Below are 18566 nucleotides of genomic sequence, written 5' to 3'. Positions count from 1 at the left end.
TGGGTATAATATTTAAAGGGCAAAACAGACGTTTGTTTAAACGTCGTTTCTTCAGTTTCTTCCATAAAAATTTGAATTTATATCAACATCAGCAGTCTAGTAATATACTTTGTCTTGCTTGGCTGGATTCGACGACTGTCCTGCATAAAAGAGAAGTTTGTTTTCTGCGCTTAATCTTTCACTTGCAATTAGATCTTTAACTGAGTATTTCTTTCGAGACGCGTACTTTCGGTTCAGTTACTTTTGGTACAAAGGGAAATGTGCCAGCAAATAATTGACAAACTATTTTGTATTCGATAACTTTATTATCGCTGCCACTTATTTTATTCGTATTTTAAAATATCCTATGGAACTCGTATCATTGTATTTATGTAAATAAATTAATCGCATGTTTAAAATATTTGCGTATGTACATTAAAATTTGAATCGTAATGCAAATGGAACGTTCGCCCATATTCTTATCAGATGTATAATTTTTAATTTAAACGGAATTACTAAACAGTATGAACATTTCGTAAGTAATAAACTCGTAAAACTCGACTGCTAAACAAATGACTTAAGTTATGGCAGGTAACGAGTATACTTCGCTATAAGGCTATCGTCCAAGGCACCTAAATTGCGTATTCGTTCGAATTACGCAGCAAGGTCGGCAAAATAGTTAATTACAACGTAGATATGAAGCCATCTATTTCAATTTCAGCCTCGCTAATCATATTTATCGCCATAATTCATCAGTTAACCCGAAGCATTGCCAGCCATATTTTTATAATTTCTTTCGATAAAATCGCTCTACTATGAACGTTATTCTTAGTTGTTTTAGTAATAATAACAATTTACGTTCCAAATTGTTAGCGTTCCAACTGTAATCGCTTTGTTTTAACAACCAAACCGATTACGCTGTTAGATATTACATCGCTAGAAACATCTAATTTTATATAAATTTAATACAATTTTAAAATTATTAATTATAGAACATAAAAGATTGAACTAGTTAAAATACAAATAGCGGCATAAAATATTAAAAATTGTGCTATTCTTTTAAAACATTCATTTACTTTGCTAAAATTTCTGATGATGAAACAAATAGATATGTTCTGCTTCGCTCTTCCAAAACTGTTCACCTTGGCAAATTATTACCCTGTTGTTTAATACTCTGTGCGCCATTTCAAGTTGAGTCAACTGATTTTCGATTTTCGACAATCATTTGATACTGTGACAACATTTGCTTATAGAATAGCTGCTCGGACAAACGTTGCATGGTCATATAAAATTGCTCAGCAATATCGAAACCAAAATCGCCGATATGTGGATGTAGTAGACCAAGTTGCCAGGTACAGCTGCAGCGTTGCACGGTACAACCTCTGATTTCAACCACGGTCCCCACGTACCGTTTTTATTTCTCGGATCTGCCGACCAATCGATCGGCTTTTTCGTCTGCTTCACCAAAATCTGGCTATACTGTTCCAGATAATAGTTCAAGTCTCTGGCGATCTGCAGACGACAAATCAGTACATCATAAAAATATATAGAATATCATGTAGCAAGATCGGTGATCGTAACGACGATTTTTAATAATAACAATAATAATAATAGAAAGGAAACGAAAGGAGAGGAAGACGCAAGGCCGATCACTATAGAAGATTATGACTCGAAGAACATCGATAATGATGGCACAACGTTGAATGGCATTAGCGATGTTCAGCTGTGCACTCATTCGTGCTATTTACTGTACGCATTGTCGACATCGATATGACATCAGCATTACATCAGCACTGCATTAGCACAACATCAGCGCTAGATCAGCAATTCATTGACATATTGATATCGTTTTGACTAGCCGAAATAACGTAAAGGTATTCGTACCTATTACTCACCCTGACATACGTATCCGCGATGTTCCTTGTTTCGCATGGATCGTTCACTATGTCGAATAAACATTCCGTGACGTTGCAAGGCGTGAGCATCTGTCTGCGGTAATACGTGAAGTTTGCATTACACTGAACTGTTGCATCTTGCCGTAATCGTACCATTGTACTCGGTTGTGTCACCGGACCACCCAAATGATAAGTGAGGCTTTCAGAGACGGTACTTTTCATCACGATATCCGTGTACGTAGGTAGCGTCTCTAACGTCTTTCCAGAGTCGCCATAGTATCCGTCGTAATAACCACTTTCGATGGTACCTTGAACCATTTTTTAGGAAAAATCCCTAATTATCTAGAAAAGGACGAAATCTTCGTCGACTTCGATCACCCTAGCGGTGGTTTTTATTTTATTCTGCATTTTGGTAGTTACCCCTCAACAATTTAAATCGACTATAGATCGCTCCCTCAGTTTTTAAAACTTCGTCGATATTCAACAAAAGTTTATCTCTGCCACGTCCACGTCCTTCACTAAGTAGACGCCATTGATCGATTCCGTCGATCTCGCCTAGATCCTTCAGATCTCCGCCAGCTGCAGAGTATAATGTTGGCAACCAATCCGTTATGTGTACCAATTCATTGGATACGCGGGCTGCTCTCTGCAGCCTGGACGACCACAATGCCGCCACTCCTCTCACGCCTCCTTCGTACAACGTGTATTTTGTCTGTGACAATAACATTCTAAAATGTAGAAGTATCGTAATACGGTGGACTCGCGGTTATCCGAGTCCCGTTCAACCGATATTATCCGAGATGCTTCGAGCTTTAGCGTAACTTCATTTTCGTCGAAATTTTGACACGAAATTTTGATTGATTTTACAGTGTCAATTATAACGTATAATAAATTCGATTATTCGAAAGTTTGAGATTGAATTTGAGAATGCTGAAACTTAGGTGATTCATTTTCAAGTGGATAGAAGCTCCGTCTTAATGACGTGATCTTACCCCTCTTAAGGGATAGTTGGAGCCGTAGTTCCTGTATCTACCGACCGAAGCTGCTCCGTTATCGGTGAGAAACAGAATCAAGGAATCCTTCAACATTCCTTTCTCGCCTAGCGCGTGAAATATGCGCCCAACCGACTCGTCCAACTTCGACACCATTTCTAGAATAAGACAAGCACATTCGATTAGTCGTGTGATTTATGAGATCGTAAACCGTACAAATACGAACTAAGATAACAAGATCTGCCACAGAAAAGATGAACTATTTATGCGGCTTTTAGATGACCATCCTATTTTCATCCGATGAAGCCAATCTGAATTGTTTCCTTCGTAAATTTCTAAAAGCCTCTTCTCTAAAATTTACATATTTCCAGTTGTACTGCTGTCAATGCGAACCAGCTATGTCTAAATTAGACGCGTCTACGTACTAGCGTATTTGCGACGATTCGGCTCGCGAATGTGTATAGGCTCTCTATCGTTGTACACGTTCGCTGGTTGTTCTAAAGGTGAGTGAACAGCAAGATGCGATAACTGGAGATAAAGAGGCCTATTAAGTTCGTGATTCTCGATGATGTTGATCGCTTCACGGGTGAACATGTCTGTCGCGTATTCGCGATTCATCCCGTAAGCTGGATCGTCTCCGCGATGCATATCGTATCCGCTCATGTTCTGGAAGTGTACAAATATGATATTTTATGAAACTTCTACTTGCTTTGCTACTCGCACATTGCTTTTAGCATCTTACCTGATTCGAATAGTTGTAATCGTAGTAAGAAATATAGCTGTTGTAAAAACCGAGAAACGTATCGAAGCCTCTGTGCAATGGCGTGTACTGAGGTGTATAGTAACCCATATGCCATTTTCCAATTAATTTCGTGGTATATCCTAAGCCTCGTAAATGCTCTGGTAAAATTTTGATGTTGAGCGGCAGGCCACGTGGTTCGCCACCGCGAATGTCAGCTCCTTGCATCCCTATACAGATCGACAATTGCAAACCGTGATGTTACATTAAACAAGAATATTCATGAGATGTTACGTATACTATATAGGTGTACACAGCATAAATTCGTAGTACGATTTAGAGCCAGGTAGAGTCCCGTAACTCAAAATAATAATACTTTTAAGCGTGTACAAATACGTACCGATACGGATTGGATACTGTCCAGTGAAAAAAGCTGTCCTGGATGGCGTGCTTGACGGTAGCACATAGTGTCTGTTTAGTATAATCCCATTGTACCCGAGTGCATCGATGTTAGGAGTTGGTATCTGATTCGATCCATGAAAACTAACGTCATTCCATCCCTATCAGACAAAATAAACGTCAAATCATAAAACTATCTTCATACCATTACAAAGTTAACTTATTTTCTACGTAAATTAGGGTTCATAATTTTAGACGTTGTAAAGCTTATAATTCATTGCAATGTTAAATTATAATGTAACGTAGCATTAGTACTAGTACTAATTAAGGTTATTGGTAATTCACGAAGAGGCAGGAAATTGATTATTACAAATGCAGAGAATATATTTCAATTGATCTAATTTTGGCCTCTCATCTTATCTCCGACGAGAAAATATATATGATAAAAGCAATAATCGATATTAATGAAAGAAGAATAACTTTGAATTAAGTGGCATTAAATGTGTCTATTCAATGTAAAAGTTCTAGAACAATTGAATCCTGTCTTTGTTCTAAAAGTTAAAATAGATTTCACGAAATGTTAGCTACTCGTTAGACATAAAAACGCAACTTAAGTGGTGCAGGTATATTCCTTGTTTCGCTTTAAATTTAACAAACTATCTAACCCCGCTTGTGGCAAGAAATAAAGGATTAATAGTAGAGGAATGTTCTTCAATCGTAACTTTGAAAAGATAAGTCTTCGGAACTCTGCACGGAATAAGACCTAAACCTAGTAACTCTGAAGGATTCTCATTGGATAATACCTTCTCGCCATATTATCCAAGATCACGTTCGCTAAATGACCTAATTGAGCCAGCTGTAAATTCGAGAAATAGGTTATATATGTAAGAAAGAGACTAGTATATCCGGTTGTACATTAGTGAATACCAACGTAAACTGGTTTCCTAACGTGCCAAATGTCAAAATGATGTACTCTTAAGGTAAATTACGCTTATACATCTATGGGCGAGATAATAAACGATTATGTAATAACAAAATATGACAGCATAATAGTAGTAATTGATATATCATGGTAGATAAGAGGGAGATTTTTGTTTTGCGGTTAGGATGAGTCACAAGCACTAGCATCCTTGTTAGATGAGGGGGCGTAAGTAATTTTCAAGTCACGATAATTGCCTTAACTGAGGATAATTTTAATTCAAAACGCTTTCGTACTACAGATTAATTGCTACGAATTAGACGAAGCAGACAAGCATAAGTAATATATGGACGGTTGCACTTTGCATAAGTACAACTTTCGTAAATTTTTATTTCGATTTGTAGTTTTCATCTACTTTCTGGACTGGGCAACTATAATAGGTCATGTCCTACTTCTTAAATTAAATTGGCACGTGTCGATCTAATGCAAAATGTTAAAATATTAAGTACACATTTCACGCGATGTAGCTAATCTTTTACCAAATCACTTGTTTTATAAAATTCTTAAATTTACGTGCTGTAAAAATAATTTGCATTTTAATTAATTCGCTGCAAATATTCTAAAAGTTTCGTACACATATCAATGAATAATATATTTTAAATCTGTAATATTGATATGATATACCAAAACATACTAAAGCTAACGTTTAATAATTTTGCTAAAAATATATAAGTTTAAATGAAATAAATTTAAAAGTTAATGATACTTATTTATTGAACATTAATTTTAAGTAATATATTATAGTCTTACCAAATCGTCAGCCATAAACACAATAATATGAGGCGACGTTTCATACAGGCCGAATGCACAATCGATGAACAATATTAGGGGCAGCAAAGACGTACTTATCCAAATGATGGAAAACCGACGCATTCTTTGCAGAATTGAACGAAAAAAAGAAGCAACAAAGTAAAAATATAATAAAAATCTAACGAAAAATTGGAAAATGCTTAACACAGAGCACTTTTTCTTTTTGGCACTTTAAAACACAGTTCACCAAGGATGATGGTCAGAACATTGTGCTCGCGATGTTTACGAAGGAACTCCTAGGAATGACGAAAGAATGAGGAACAGAGATAAACGTTTATATAGTCCACCCACGAAGAAGCATGTCATGAATGGACCACTCGAAAGGGGAGGGAAAGTACACTAATAATTACGACAATAAAGAAGGTACGTGTTTCAGCTGGGTTGCTTCTCGTCTTACATGTTATTTTCCGTACTTATGTAATTGTCTATCTGCGTACGAAATATTCTGTACGTGTCAACTAATTTTTAAGTGCTATTTAAATTATGATAGAATATAATATAATAACTGGATATATATTAACTGTTAGAACAAATCAAGGAAACGACATACTGATCTTGATGTCTGGTCAAAGTTTTATGAAATTCAAACAGGTTCACAAAAGAAATACTGATACGTGTTTTAGTGAATAAAACATACGTTAGTGCTGCATAAATTTATAATTATTGCAGCACTAATATCGACAAAAATTGTATCGTGAACTTTCTCGCCCATAGATATAAAGGATTAATAATAAATTAAACGAAAGGATTAATAAATGATAATAAAATAAAACCTTTATTAGATGAATACAAATATTTCCCAATATTAGACTGAGGTAGACATAATTATTATCTGTCTGTAATTAAATATTTTAGCACAACTTTTCCTGTTAAATTTGTATTTCTTTAGAACACTCATATTTTTCTTTACTCTTGTTAGTTAAAGATGGAGATATCCGTCATTTCTAACATCCTTTCAATATCTTTATTCAATATATTTTCAAATCATTAAATACTGTGATTCTATATTAAATTATTAAATCATAATGATATAATATTTTATTGTGCAACAAAAGAATTTAATGATCATATAACAGTTTATAATCACAATAATGTTTATTCATAGAATAGTTGAAAAATTATGCATATTATGTATATAAATAATAAAGTTGTGAAACCTTACATCAAACCATTTTTTATTAACCTTTGAAATACCATTAAATAGAAAAATTAATATGTTAGTTTTTTAAATTAATAGAAGTTATTTTTTAAACCTTTAAAACCCTTTTTAGACCTTCAAAATCTTTCTTAAACTTCTTAAACCTTTTTTATACCTTTTAAGCCATTTTTGAAACTATAATGAAGATTTTTCTATTATATTTTACTGATCATGTTCTATTATTTTATTGCATTATTCTAAATATTATATTCAATACATGATAAAAACAGTTTTTTCTTTGACTTTTTAATAATGAATAAACTTTCATTTAATGATTAAAGTGGAAGATACATTAACATAAAGATGTAGAAAATTGTTTTAGATTTATCATTCGTTGCAGTATAAAATTTTTATATCTTTGTATTTTTGAGTTGTACTTTTTATTTACACACTTTTTAGTAAGAAAATAGTATTTAAGAAAGATCAGTTCATGGTTTACTATATATTTACAAAATTATTTTTCCTATGACAAAAATGTATTCACAAAATTTATATAAGTATACAAATTGTCTAATGGTAATTAGCCAAGTTATCAAAATTATATTAAATATTTCAATATTTACAAAGTGCAAGTTTATATGAACAAATTTACTTTGTACTTATACTGCATTATATTTATAGTGTACAACTTATTGCATAAAACTAATCATCTTGCACAAATTTCATCCTCAAATCTTTTGTTATTAATTATTTAGATATTTATATTAGGTAATAAAATACCTCGATTAACGTTATGTGTGATAAGGCTATTGAACTTAATTCTTTGTTCAAAGGTATTATAAAAATCTTTGTATTGTTTTATGATCCTGCATTTTTTCTAATGAATGTAGATTATCCCACCACGATGGCAATTTATGCTTAAGAATTAATTTAAACCAGGGACTCAATGGACTAAGATTTTTCTCAATATCTTTGATTTCTGATTTTGATACCCAACGAATTTCACTGATTTCATCTGGATTTGGATCCAATGTTACATTATCTTTTTGTATAAATAACACATAATCTATTTCATGTTCACCCCATATACCTTCCACATCTTGATAATGAATTCTTGTTAAGTAGAAAAAATCTGATAGCAAAATTTGTGACAAAGGAATTCCTAACTCAAAATTCAGTCTTCTTCTTGCTGCTTTACGAATTCCTAGTGCCTCATGTTCTTCAGTTTCTTCGGGAATTTCAAATAATGGATGACTGCAGCATGTATTTGTATAACGGTTTGGGAATGTTATCTATAAAAAAAAAAAATCTTCTGCATTAATCTAATATAGTTAATATAAATGTACAACTTTTATATAAAAACTACAGAAGTAGAACATGATAAGTCGCATTTCCTAGTTCTTATAAGGCAGCGATTTTAAAATTCATTATATTGACAATAAATCTCATGTTAACATAATTGCCCTTTTATTTGATTTTGGAGCTAAATATGTATTTTTTTTTATCTTCTTTAAAATATTTTAGATATTTCTTATTATAATATTAAAATATTACTTATCTTAATAATTAATATAACAGAAGTTCTTCTTTGTAATCATAAAGTGACATTCAAATGAGAAATCAACAAAAATACACCTATCATATTTTTCTTCTGTGATCTACGTGTACAAGAAGTACATACCTTATTGGGAGACCTTTTTTGAAGTAATAGTTCTCCTTTACCATTGAATAAAAAGACACTAAATGCTCTATGAAGTAGAACTTGTCCATCAGAATTAACAATGTGACAGTCTCTTTTTGTAGCATTACCAAGAGGCTTGTCAGATTCATCAACAAGAATACAACGTTCCTCTAAAGCAGCTTCCTGTAAAGGTTGGGCACTACCGAAACTCCTCATTGGTGATGTAAAACTTCTTATAGCAGCACGCAATGTTCTAGCCACTTGAGCCATCACAGTAGTCAGTTCTCCTTTTAAATGGTATTGGAAAATGTTCAACGTGCAAGAATTTATATACTCAGGCTGGCTCCAATATATTATGATATGCAAAGTATAGGTTAATTAAATCAGTGACCTTCCTTTAAAAGTTATTTACATTATTTGAACTTGAAGATTACTAATGGACGCGATATAGCCAGGGATATGCAAAATTAGTAAAATCAGTAAGAAGTTAAGTCTAATATGTATATTTAAATGATGGTATCAACATAAAACGTTCAACTAGAAATATGACAAGCATACTAGGCGGGGAAACTTTCTTTTTGAGAAATGCGGTCATATATTTTTGACATATATATTACATAAATCATTTTTCCTGACGTCATGATAGCATCTTTTGAATAAATACATAAGATTTTTTGATGCACTGTGAATGCTTCCAATTGTAGATCAACCAGTTTTCTTATGATAAAGATTTACACATACTGAAATATAGAGAGCGTGGTGGTAGAGTTTTGAATATACTATACTAATAACAAAATTGGCTATCGTGATGTGAAAAAAACAAGTTTTTGTCAAGAACGATATTTAATGCAAGCAATTAAAATAATCATTTAAGAATAAGTTTATAGAATGTATAGATAATAATTAAAAATACTGTAATTTAATCTTAAATTGTTATGATTATTTTGTTGCCTAATAAATAAAATATAAAGGATGCAATGGACATGATATTACAGAAAAATTACAGAAAATTTAATATATCAAAATGTTTTATATTATGCATAGTTATAGTATAATTATGTCGTTTGAATCGTAATGATCGATAGTTCTCGTTGGTTCTCGACTTCGATCGATCGAATCGCTTCGTGGGGTAGTTGAGTAGATTTCAGGATTTCAGTGTGTCTGCAATAAAGACCGTTATATAAAAAAAATTATTGTTTCTTTAATGTGTTATTTATTGTTATTATTAAATTATACGTTTCGATATAATTTAAGTCATTTTGTATCGTCCAATTAGTTTGTTAATATAAAGCGCGAAATGAGTGAGAACGCAGAAATTACGGGAGTAATATCGCCAGAAGATGCAGCCAAAGCGGAAAAATTTAAAGAAGAAGCAAATGAATATTTTAAAAGTTTGTTTACAAATTTTCCTTATAAATTTGATATTGCTATTTATTTTGTGTTTAAATGCCAAGCTAAGCAAAAATTCATGATTAACATTAGAATAATGTAATTTAGTCACGTGTACGTTAAAAACTAACCCAACTTCCGTAACGTAAATTATCATTAAATTATCAAGTGTAAACCTAATCATTAGAAGTTTTGGAATTCAAAACAATCAGGTTGCTTGTTATATCGTTACTACAAGTTTATTCTAAATAATTATGTTCATTTGTAATGTTTGTCACTTTAATTATGACATTTCATATAACATGTTTTATTTGATGTGTCAAATTTGTAGTAATTTCATTTTGACAACATAAAGCTGTTAATTTTCAGAGTACTTACATTATACCGAAATAAAAAGTAATCTGTTATCCTTCCGCTATATATGTTGAGAACAAACAAAACATTAATTATAATTTTTTCGCTATTAACTATCGTATATTTCATTATTTTCTTTTTAGATCAAGACTATACCAAAGCTATAGAATTCTATACTAAAGCTATAGAAGTAAATCCTACAGTGGCAGTTTATTATGGAAATAGAAGTTTTGCTTATCTAAAAACAGAATGTTTTGGATATGCACTTACAGATGCATCAAAAGCTATTGATTTAGATAAAAATTACGTGAAGGGATATTATCGTAGAGCTGCAGCTCATATGTCACTTGGCAAGTTCAAACTAGCTCTTAAGGATTATAAAACTGTTACTAAAGCAAGACCAAATGATAAAGATGCAAAGATTAAATACACAGAATGTTCTAAAACATTAAAAATGTTAGCCTTTGAAAAAGCAATCTCAGTGGAAGAAAATAAAAAAAATATAGCAGATATGATTAATTTAGAAGCAATGGGTAAGTTATATTTAATATTTATTTAATGAGTTTAAATATGCTTAAAGAAAGTTCTGGTGTGATTGTTTTTATTTTACAGCTATCGAAGATGAATATACCGGGCCTAAACTTGAAGATGAAAAAGTTACGTTGCAATTTATGCAAGATTTATTAGAATGGTATAAGAAACAAAATAAATTACACCGTAAATATGCTTATAAAATTCTTTTAGATATAAAAGCATGGTTTATGGCACAACCAAGCTTAGTTGACGTTACAATTCCTGAAGATAGTAAATTTACTATCTGTGGAGATATACATGGACAATTCTATGATTTACTTAATATATTTGAATTAAATGGATTACCATCAGAAACTAATCCATATGTATCCTTTATAATAGTAAATAAGTTATACTTATTATTACATTTCATATTTATTAATTTAATGATTAAATATACTATAATTAAATATATTACTAATACAAGTACAATAGTATCATATATTTCTTAATAGCTATATAGTTATTCAATGGAGATTTTGTAGATAGAGGCTCCTTCTCTGTAGAATGTATATTTACCTTATTTGGATTTAAATTATTATATCCAAACCACTTTTTTATGTCTAGAGGTATACCCTTACCAATCTATTTATATCATTAACATGTTGTACATATTCATAGTAAAATACAATATTTAGGTAACCATGAATCTGCTACAATGAATCAAATGTATGGATTTGATGGTGAGGTTAAAGCAAAATATTCTGCTCAAATGGCCGAGTTATTTACAGAGGTTTACAATTGGCTCCCTCTTGCCCATTGTCTTAATAATAGAATACTTGTAAGTTTATATTGTTACGTACAAGAGAGATGTTACATTTAATATAGTAGGTAACCAAGAAAGTTTGTGTTGTTTTAATCAATAACAATCAATAAAGGAACGAAGCAGACTTTCCTGGTTTTCTGATAGTTATACAATGGTGTATATATAAATTATGTGTTTATGGGGTTTGTAGGTAATGCATGGTGGTCTATTTTCAAGAGACGATGTTACGTTAAAAGAAATTCGAGAAATTGATAGAAATAGACAACCACCAGAAGAAGGACTAATGTGCGAATTATTATGGTCAGATCCACAACCACAAGCTGGAAGAGCACCCAGTAAAAGAGGAGTTGGTGTACAGTTTGGCCCTGATGTTACACAAAATTTCCTTGCCATGAACAATCTTGATTACATTATAAGAAGTCACGAAGTGAAAAATGATGGATATGAAGTTGGTCACTTTGGGAAATGTATTACTGTATTTTCTGCTCCAAATTATTGGTACATAAACGTGTATTATTAGTTTAAAAATAATTGTTCTTTATAAAATGAACGATCTTTAATACAGTCATATTGTATATTAATTTTATTTTTTATTCTTAGTGATACTATGGGTAACAGGGGCGCTTTTATCACGCTTAATGGTAAAGATATGGAACCCCATTTCACATCATATGAAGGAGTGGTATGTTACAAACTAATTAGTAAGTTTTATAATTTTTAATTGTACTACATAAGGATGTATTTTTGTTTCAGGCTCATCCAAATGTAAGGCCAATGGCATATGCTAATTCTCTACTAAAATTCATGTGCTAGTGGAACACCCTAGGTACTATTGATAAATAAATGAATAACAATAACTGAATACGAGTAGCCCAATCAAAGTGTGCGTAATATATTTGATACCGAAATGGAGAAGGTGAGAAACACTTAGGCTTCTCCAAAACAATAAAGTACTGTATTCTTTTTAGGAACATGAAAATCTTCTGTATCATAATAACTGCAATGAAGATGTAATATTGATGGGTACAAAAATGAAAAAAGTTTGCTTGTTTTGAGAACTTGCGAACAGACATATATCAAATTTTCTTGTCTATGATAAGACTAATGCCTCATTAGCAATTTATGTTTCATTGTAATGAAATGACGCAAAGAAAAAAAGAAACGTTTCTATTTTGTACCCTCAATTGAACCACCTTATTCACTAAAGATTTTAATGTTCACGCACAAGCTGAGTAAATGATCTCAAAGATCTCAACAGATTAACTTATATTCTAATATTTGCAGAAGGTGCTGAACATATAATGAACACACCTGTTATTCTTTTCATTTATTCTTTAATGAATAATGGTGGTTTTTACGAAACGATAATTATTACGAAAATATATAATACATATGCAATTTAGCATGACTATGTAGTACAATTTTCCAACCAGTCACTATTTGTCACGTTATTTGTGATGACTACTTTTTTACAAATTTAACGTGATTGGAAGGATTTCTTTAATCTAACATTTTGTTTTTTTGTTAATAATAAACGATGTTTATAATGTATTTAAAATTTATATTGTTTTTCTTTAAAAAAAGGGAACTTGTGTACCTTGTGAAATGAGCGGAAAAATTTCTCCTGGTAAATTATCTCGATTTTGACGATTAACATTTATAATTTTACATCTTTTATCTGCATGAAGTTTTTGGAACAATGATAAATGCCGTTGCGGTACTTTATGCATTTGAGGTATCGTCGCAATTATAAAAGGTATTTTTGAAGTTCCAAAAAATAACTTCACTATTTTATCATGAAATCTTTGACTAAACAATTCCATTTTTCCAATTTCATCTATGATTAATATGTCCTAAAGAAATCGAAAATTAACGAATTGATTACAATTATAAATATGTATAAAATATATAAAACTATTCTGCTTACTGCATTTGAATCAAAGACAGGCAATACTGTTGCTTCAAAATCATTGAGAAACACATGATAATTCCCCACTTTATATTTAGAGTGCTGCGACTGGTTTATCACATTTCTGTTTACAAGTAGTATTGTCTCAGTCAAAAAGGAAATTAAACTTTATATATTTAAGAAATTAATACCAACTCAATTCGTGCCAATGTTGATTTTTCGTCACGGTTTTTCATTAGCACAACATCAAATCCAATCCTGCTACCACTTTGACCTCGAACTTCTTCAGTATAAAATCCATCAAACTTATAACTTTGTTCCTCCATCATCAAAGCTAACTTTTTACATAATGTAGTTTTTCCTATACCTATGGCAGTTCTCATTTTATTCAAAACCATTATAAACTATTTTTATTTATAATAAACGATTAGAAAATTAACTAATAAATTTAAAAAAATACAACAAATACGTTACTTATTATTATAAAATTACACATGTTATACGACAGTGATTTAAATAAATAAGAAATGTAAATAATTAAAAGAAAACATATTAAATATTTTGAACATCGAGGATATGTAAAAGTTACTAGTAGTGGGCGATTTTTTGAACACCTTGTAATTTTTGAAAATCGCGGACTTACCAGGAGGGCCAGTGAGAAGTACGCGTGAGACACGCAATGCGGCGCCGGTATCCATGCTTCTTGTTTTTCTAGAAGTGTTTAAGTAACAGTTGTGAGTGACACTTGCATATAAACGTAAGAAGATAGTAGGTAATCGAAATAAAAAGAAAAAAATATTTTTATTTAATGGGGCTACTTAGTTAAAGATATATGTATCGATGATATGGATAAGAGACTGAAAGGGAAAGATTGATAATATTAGCCACAACGTGGAGTCGTTGAATAGCGATCAGCTGATTGTGCTCGAGTAAGACAATCTGTTCGGGTGAGCTGAAACGCCTTTGTATATGTGGGTATCTACTACCTACATATGTACTTTGGCTGCGTTCAGAAGTGCGTTGGTGCGTGAGACGCACCTCGTGTAGCTTATGTTTGTGTGAGTTTGTGAGGTGTACACTCGCGACACGTCTGTCACAGAATAAATATAAGATCGGCCACGACGAAACTTATAATAGTTACAACCTATAATAATCTTGTAAATTTGATTGCGTCACGAATTTCCCTATTCTATAGGTCTCTCCGGTTTACTAAGTACGCGAGACAGTCTTAGAAACTTTGAGGTGCACTAAGGGTACTTAATCGACGAAGAGAATACGGGCGTTAGTTACAGGATACATGGAAGAAAGGGACGAAGGGTGAAGACGACGGTTCTATCCGTTTTCGTATACGTATCAGTATATGCAAAGAAATGGCTCGTCCTTCCAATTATAATCCGCTCTCGTATTTCGTCGCAAGACAAACCGACGACAAAGTCGACTACTGTAAACGCCTCGTTAATGCAAGGTTCGAAAGCTCCGAAAATCTGTTTAGGAAAGATCTACTATCGCATTATGGATGCGTCAATGCGATTGAATTTTCGAATCAAGGAGATCTATTGGTTTCCGGTAAGAAGTTAACAAATATGTTTAATTTATTTCGTTCTTACACGGCCTATGCCCGTCGATTTAGAAAATTAAAGTTCGACGGAAAATTGGAGCCTTTTGATATTTTCAAGTAATTACACGATTGTGCAAAACATGTGTTACTTCCCGGATATATGTTTTTGTAATGTATTAAATTGATTATTGAAATGAAAATATATTTATTGTTTAAAATTATTTTATCATTAATTTAACAGGTGGTGATGATAGAAGAGTTTTATTATGGAAAGTAGAGCAAGCAATACAAGATGTGGGCAAACCCGTAGTAATGAAAGCTCAACACATTAGTAATATTTTCTGTCTTGGTTATGATACTAACAGAACAAAAATATTTTCTGCTGGAAATGACGATCAAGTTATTGTTCATGATTTACGAACGTATGAAGCTTCTTTCTTAAGCACTTTTATATATAAGCATATATAACTAAACAATTATTTGTTTCTTGATATAGGGCAGATGTTGTGAATTTCTTCCTTCATGAGAAACCTGTTTATGGACTGTCAGTACATCCCCATAATAGCAATGTATTTGCAAGCGCCTGCGATGATGGGAGAATTTTAATTTATGACATACGAGGATCCAGTGTTATGGAAACATTTTGTTTGGCACGGTACAAAACTGCCTTTCATTCTGTAATGTTTAATCCTGTTGAGCCGAGAATGGTTGCAACTGCCAATGCTAAAGAAGGAGTTAGCATGTGGGATCTAAGGAAACCTTTGAGGTAAGTAAAGAATTCAAATAAAATCATATGAAAATGTTTCGTCAAAATAATAACATTTTATATTTACAGACCTACATTACGTTATGGAAATGATAGTTCAGTTCAGAGTTGTATGAATGTTAGATTTAATGCAGCAGGTAATAGATTGCTAGCTTTGAGAAGAAGATTACCTCCTGTACTTTATGATGTAGACTCTTCTAATCATTTATGTCAGTTTGATCATCCTGGATACTATAACAGTTGCACAATGAAATCATGTTGTTTTGCTGGAGATAATGATGAGTATGTCCTTTCTGGTAAGTAGTACTGCAATAATCATAAATCTTTTTATATACTTCTTCTGCCAGTATTTACATACATTTCACCTTATAATTTTAAGGTTCGGACGATTTTAACCTATATATGTGGAAAATTCCTTCTAAGGATGTAAAATGGGTAAATTTTGCGCACATGGTATTACGTGGGCACAGATCCATTGTTAATCAAGTACGATACAATCAAGCTAGTTGTATTTTTGCTTCATCTGGAGTTGAGAAACTCATTAAGATTTGGAGTCCATTTCCTCTTGGAAGCAATTGCTTAGGTGGATTAAAGGTAATTTATGGAATAATTTTATTATACATGTTGATAGCATATATCATTGTTTCTATATTTGTATTTTAGAGGAATGATGGAAGACAAGAGAGGCAAAGGAGAGTATTTACACATGACGAATATATTGGACTAGTATTACGTAGTGGACAATTTATGACACATGATTATAGCCATCAATCAACCAGAGAAGATCCTAGAATGATGGCATTTTTTGATTCGCTGGTACAACGTGAGGTTGAAGGCTGGAGTTCTGAAGATATGTCAACAGCACCTCAAACCCCTAGTGATTCTGAAAGTAATCTTATAACTGGACGAGTTTATAGTGCAACAGATTCTGATGGTAAATCTTTTTTTCAAATTTTTACATTGAAGTACTAAACAAAAATAATTTTGAATGAAATATTAATTTATTTTCTTGTAGACTCTACAACATTTGACCGTCAATTGATGTCAAGTATTTTGGGACCAGCGATAACGCTGTCATCTCGTGGATCCTGTGGGGGTGGAGTAGCTCCTGAAAGACCATTAGAGTCTCCGAATCGTATAACACGACTTATAGCATATCGTAGAGAAAAACTAATGAAACTTGCAGCTGTAGATTGTGATGCGCCAGCAAATAATGCCTCAGCTGCAGCATCAGAACCATCTGCATCAGGTTCTGCCAGTGATGGTGATAATACACAAGTTAAGTGTAAATCTAAATCAAAAGTAAAATTTCTTAAGAGGAAACATAGTAAAATTACTGAGATAAGAAGGGCCGGAATAAAGTGTGCAGTGTTACAAATTAATAGTGACTCTGATAGTGATGAACAACCTGTTGACACAACTCAGCCTAGTACCAGTTCTGGTGTAGTTTCTAGAAGATCACGATATGTTGTGCATATTGAGAGGGAAGCAAAACACTCAAATTATAGCAGTAGCAGTTCAGAGGATAACGACATTTCTGGTAAACGTAAGCATTCGAAAACTGATTCTGATACTTCCACAAAAGTACACAGAAGGAAACACAAAAAATGTAAAAGTAACTCAAAAAGTGACAGTACCAAAAATAAGAGCAAGCGGCAAAAAATTGATTATGATACAAAGAAGAAGAAATCAGGCAGAGATTGGAAGCTTTATTTAAATGATGTTAACAATGCAATAAAAATCCAGAAAGATGGTCCATCAGTGCCAGTGAACAAATCAAGCAAAGTTCCTTCAACTCCTGACAGTGGTATCACATCAGGAGTATCTACAAGTGAAAAAAATGGTGAACAAGCACAGAAAGATCAAAATGATGCAGAAAGCTCAGATCATGAGCAGAAACTAAAAAATCTAGAATATTTTAGAAAGAAGGTGAATGTAGTAAGAAGGAGCTATCGTATTCGATCTAAGCCTTTATCCCAAACTATTTCAACTACAACTGATTCTTCCGATTAAGCTCCTATTACCTTCAACATTTTAATCCCTTTCCTTTTGTACATAATAAATCTGTGATTCCTTGAAGTATATTTTTATAATACTAAGTTCATTCGCACGCGAATATGACCGGTTTTTTCTATCTTCTTTTAGACTTTATTATTTTTCCGTTATCTTCATATGTATGCTATATTTTATTGGAATCTCTTATCATACAAGACTGTCCCAGAAAAATAAATCTTTTTTCACCATATTTAAAACAATTTTCATTGTCATTTAATCACAATATTTTATAATTGGTACAAAGGATTGTACGAATTTAGTAGTCTAAAATGTTTAAAATTATTAATAACTTATGTCTCAATTGTTTAGAAAATTTGATTTATTATTATAATATAAACATGTTTGGATATGACCATTAAATCATATATAATCGAAACTCCAGCAAAACACCGCCGAGAATTATAGGTAAATTGATGCTACATTAGCTATAATAAGCGATTCAGCTAATGTGTATTGTTGACATGGTTTGTAAGTGTGATGGAAAATAATAAAACAATAAATTGATATACATTTTTTTCTTATATGTTTAGCTTTGAAAACAAGTTAAGAATATTGCATTATTTAATCCTGCATTTATATGTCTT

The 18566-nt window shown here is 32.1% G+C and overlaps 5 protein-coding genes and 1 long non-coding RNA gene across 7 annotated transcripts; 3 read left to right on the top strand and 3 right to left on the bottom strand.

Moving 5' to 3' along the window:
* Nucleotides 1-285: 285 nt before the first annotated feature.
* LOC126926148 (arylsulfatase B-like) lies at nucleotides 286-6029 on the bottom strand. Its single transcript, XM_050742259.1, has 8 exons — nucleotides 5734-6029; nucleotides 4006-4165; nucleotides 3609-3835; nucleotides 3292-3532; nucleotides 2867-3024; nucleotides 2295-2586; nucleotides 1875-2182; nucleotides 286-1491 (listed from the first exon to the last, which is right to left on the bottom strand). Exons 1-8 carry the CDS (start codon nucleotides 5854-5856, stop codon nucleotides 1261-1263), a joined length of 1740 nt encoding a protein of 579 aa, XP_050598216.1. The 5' UTR covers nucleotides 5857-6029; the 3' UTR covers nucleotides 286-1260.
* Nucleotides 6018-6834, top strand: LOC126926164 (uncharacterized). Its single transcript, XR_007714322.1, has 2 exons — nucleotides 6018-6156; nucleotides 6321-6834. It is a non-coding gene; the product is annotated as an uncharacterized LOC126926164 (long non-coding RNA).
* On the bottom strand, nucleotides 6542-9322 carry LOC126926155 (isopentenyl-diphosphate Delta-isomerase 1). Its single transcript, XM_050742276.1, has 2 exons — nucleotides 8613-9322; nucleotides 6542-8223 (listed from the first exon to the last, which is right to left on the bottom strand). The coding sequence occupies exons 1-2, from the start codon at nucleotides 8880-8882 to the stop codon at nucleotides 7768-7770; spliced, it is 726 nt and encodes a 241-aa protein (XP_050598233.1). The 5' UTR covers nucleotides 8883-9322; the 3' UTR covers nucleotides 6542-7767.
* Nucleotides 9323-9721: 399 nt separating this feature from the next.
* On the top strand, nucleotides 9722-13252 carry LOC126926151 (serine/threonine-protein phosphatase 5). 2 transcript variants are annotated; one of them, XR_007714315.1, is made up of 9 exons: nucleotides 9722-10003; nucleotides 10499-10888; nucleotides 10968-11254; nucleotides 11392-11497; nucleotides 11567-11709; nucleotides 11885-12192; nucleotides 12295-12376; nucleotides 12448-12577; nucleotides 12663-13252. XR_007714315.1 is itself a non-coding variant. In XM_050742263.1 (8 exons), exons 1-8 carry the CDS (start codon nucleotides 9910-9912, stop codon nucleotides 12505-12507), a joined length of 1470 nt encoding a protein of 489 aa, XP_050598220.1. In that variant the 5' UTR covers nucleotides 9723-9909; the 3' UTR covers nucleotides 12508-13252. The 2 variants fall into 2 exon arrangements, 1 of the variants encoding a protein (XP_050598220.1); XM_050742263.1 differs by having other exon boundaries at nucleotides 9723-10003; nucleotides 12448-13252.
* LOC126926156 (cancer-related nucleoside-triphosphatase homolog) lies at nucleotides 11562-14732 on the bottom strand. The gene is made up of 5 exons (XM_050742277.1): nucleotides 14594-14732; nucleotides 14247-14314; nucleotides 13799-13970; nucleotides 13622-13727; nucleotides 11562-13547 (listed from the first exon to the last, which is right to left on the bottom strand). Exons 2-5 carry the CDS (start codon nucleotides 14299-14301, stop codon nucleotides 13269-13271), a joined length of 612 nt encoding a protein of 203 aa, XP_050598234.1. The 5' UTR covers nucleotides 14302-14314; nucleotides 14594-14732; the 3' UTR covers nucleotides 11562-13268.
* LOC126926145 (DDB1- and CUL4-associated factor 5) lies at nucleotides 14306-18490 on the top strand. Its single transcript, XM_050742255.1, has 8 exons — nucleotides 14306-14661; nucleotides 14799-15169; nucleotides 15403-15583; nucleotides 15658-15927; nucleotides 15997-16223; nucleotides 16307-16521; nucleotides 16591-16861; nucleotides 16943-18490. Exons 2-8 carry the CDS (start codon nucleotides 14974-14976, stop codon nucleotides 17938-17940), a joined length of 2358 nt encoding a protein of 785 aa, XP_050598212.1. The 5' UTR covers nucleotides 14306-14661; nucleotides 14799-14973; the 3' UTR covers nucleotides 17941-18490.
* Nucleotides 18491-18566: the final 76 nt, after the last annotated feature.

Source organism: Bombus affinis, chromosome 17, assembly GCF_024516045.1.
Source record: "Bombus affinis isolate iyBomAffi1 chromosome 17, iyBomAffi1.2, whole genome shotgun sequence".
Classification (NCBI taxonomy): Eukaryota; Metazoa; Arthropoda; class Insecta; order Hymenoptera; family Apidae; genus Bombus; species Bombus affinis.
This window is presented reverse-complemented; position numbering and strand designations above follow the sequence as displayed.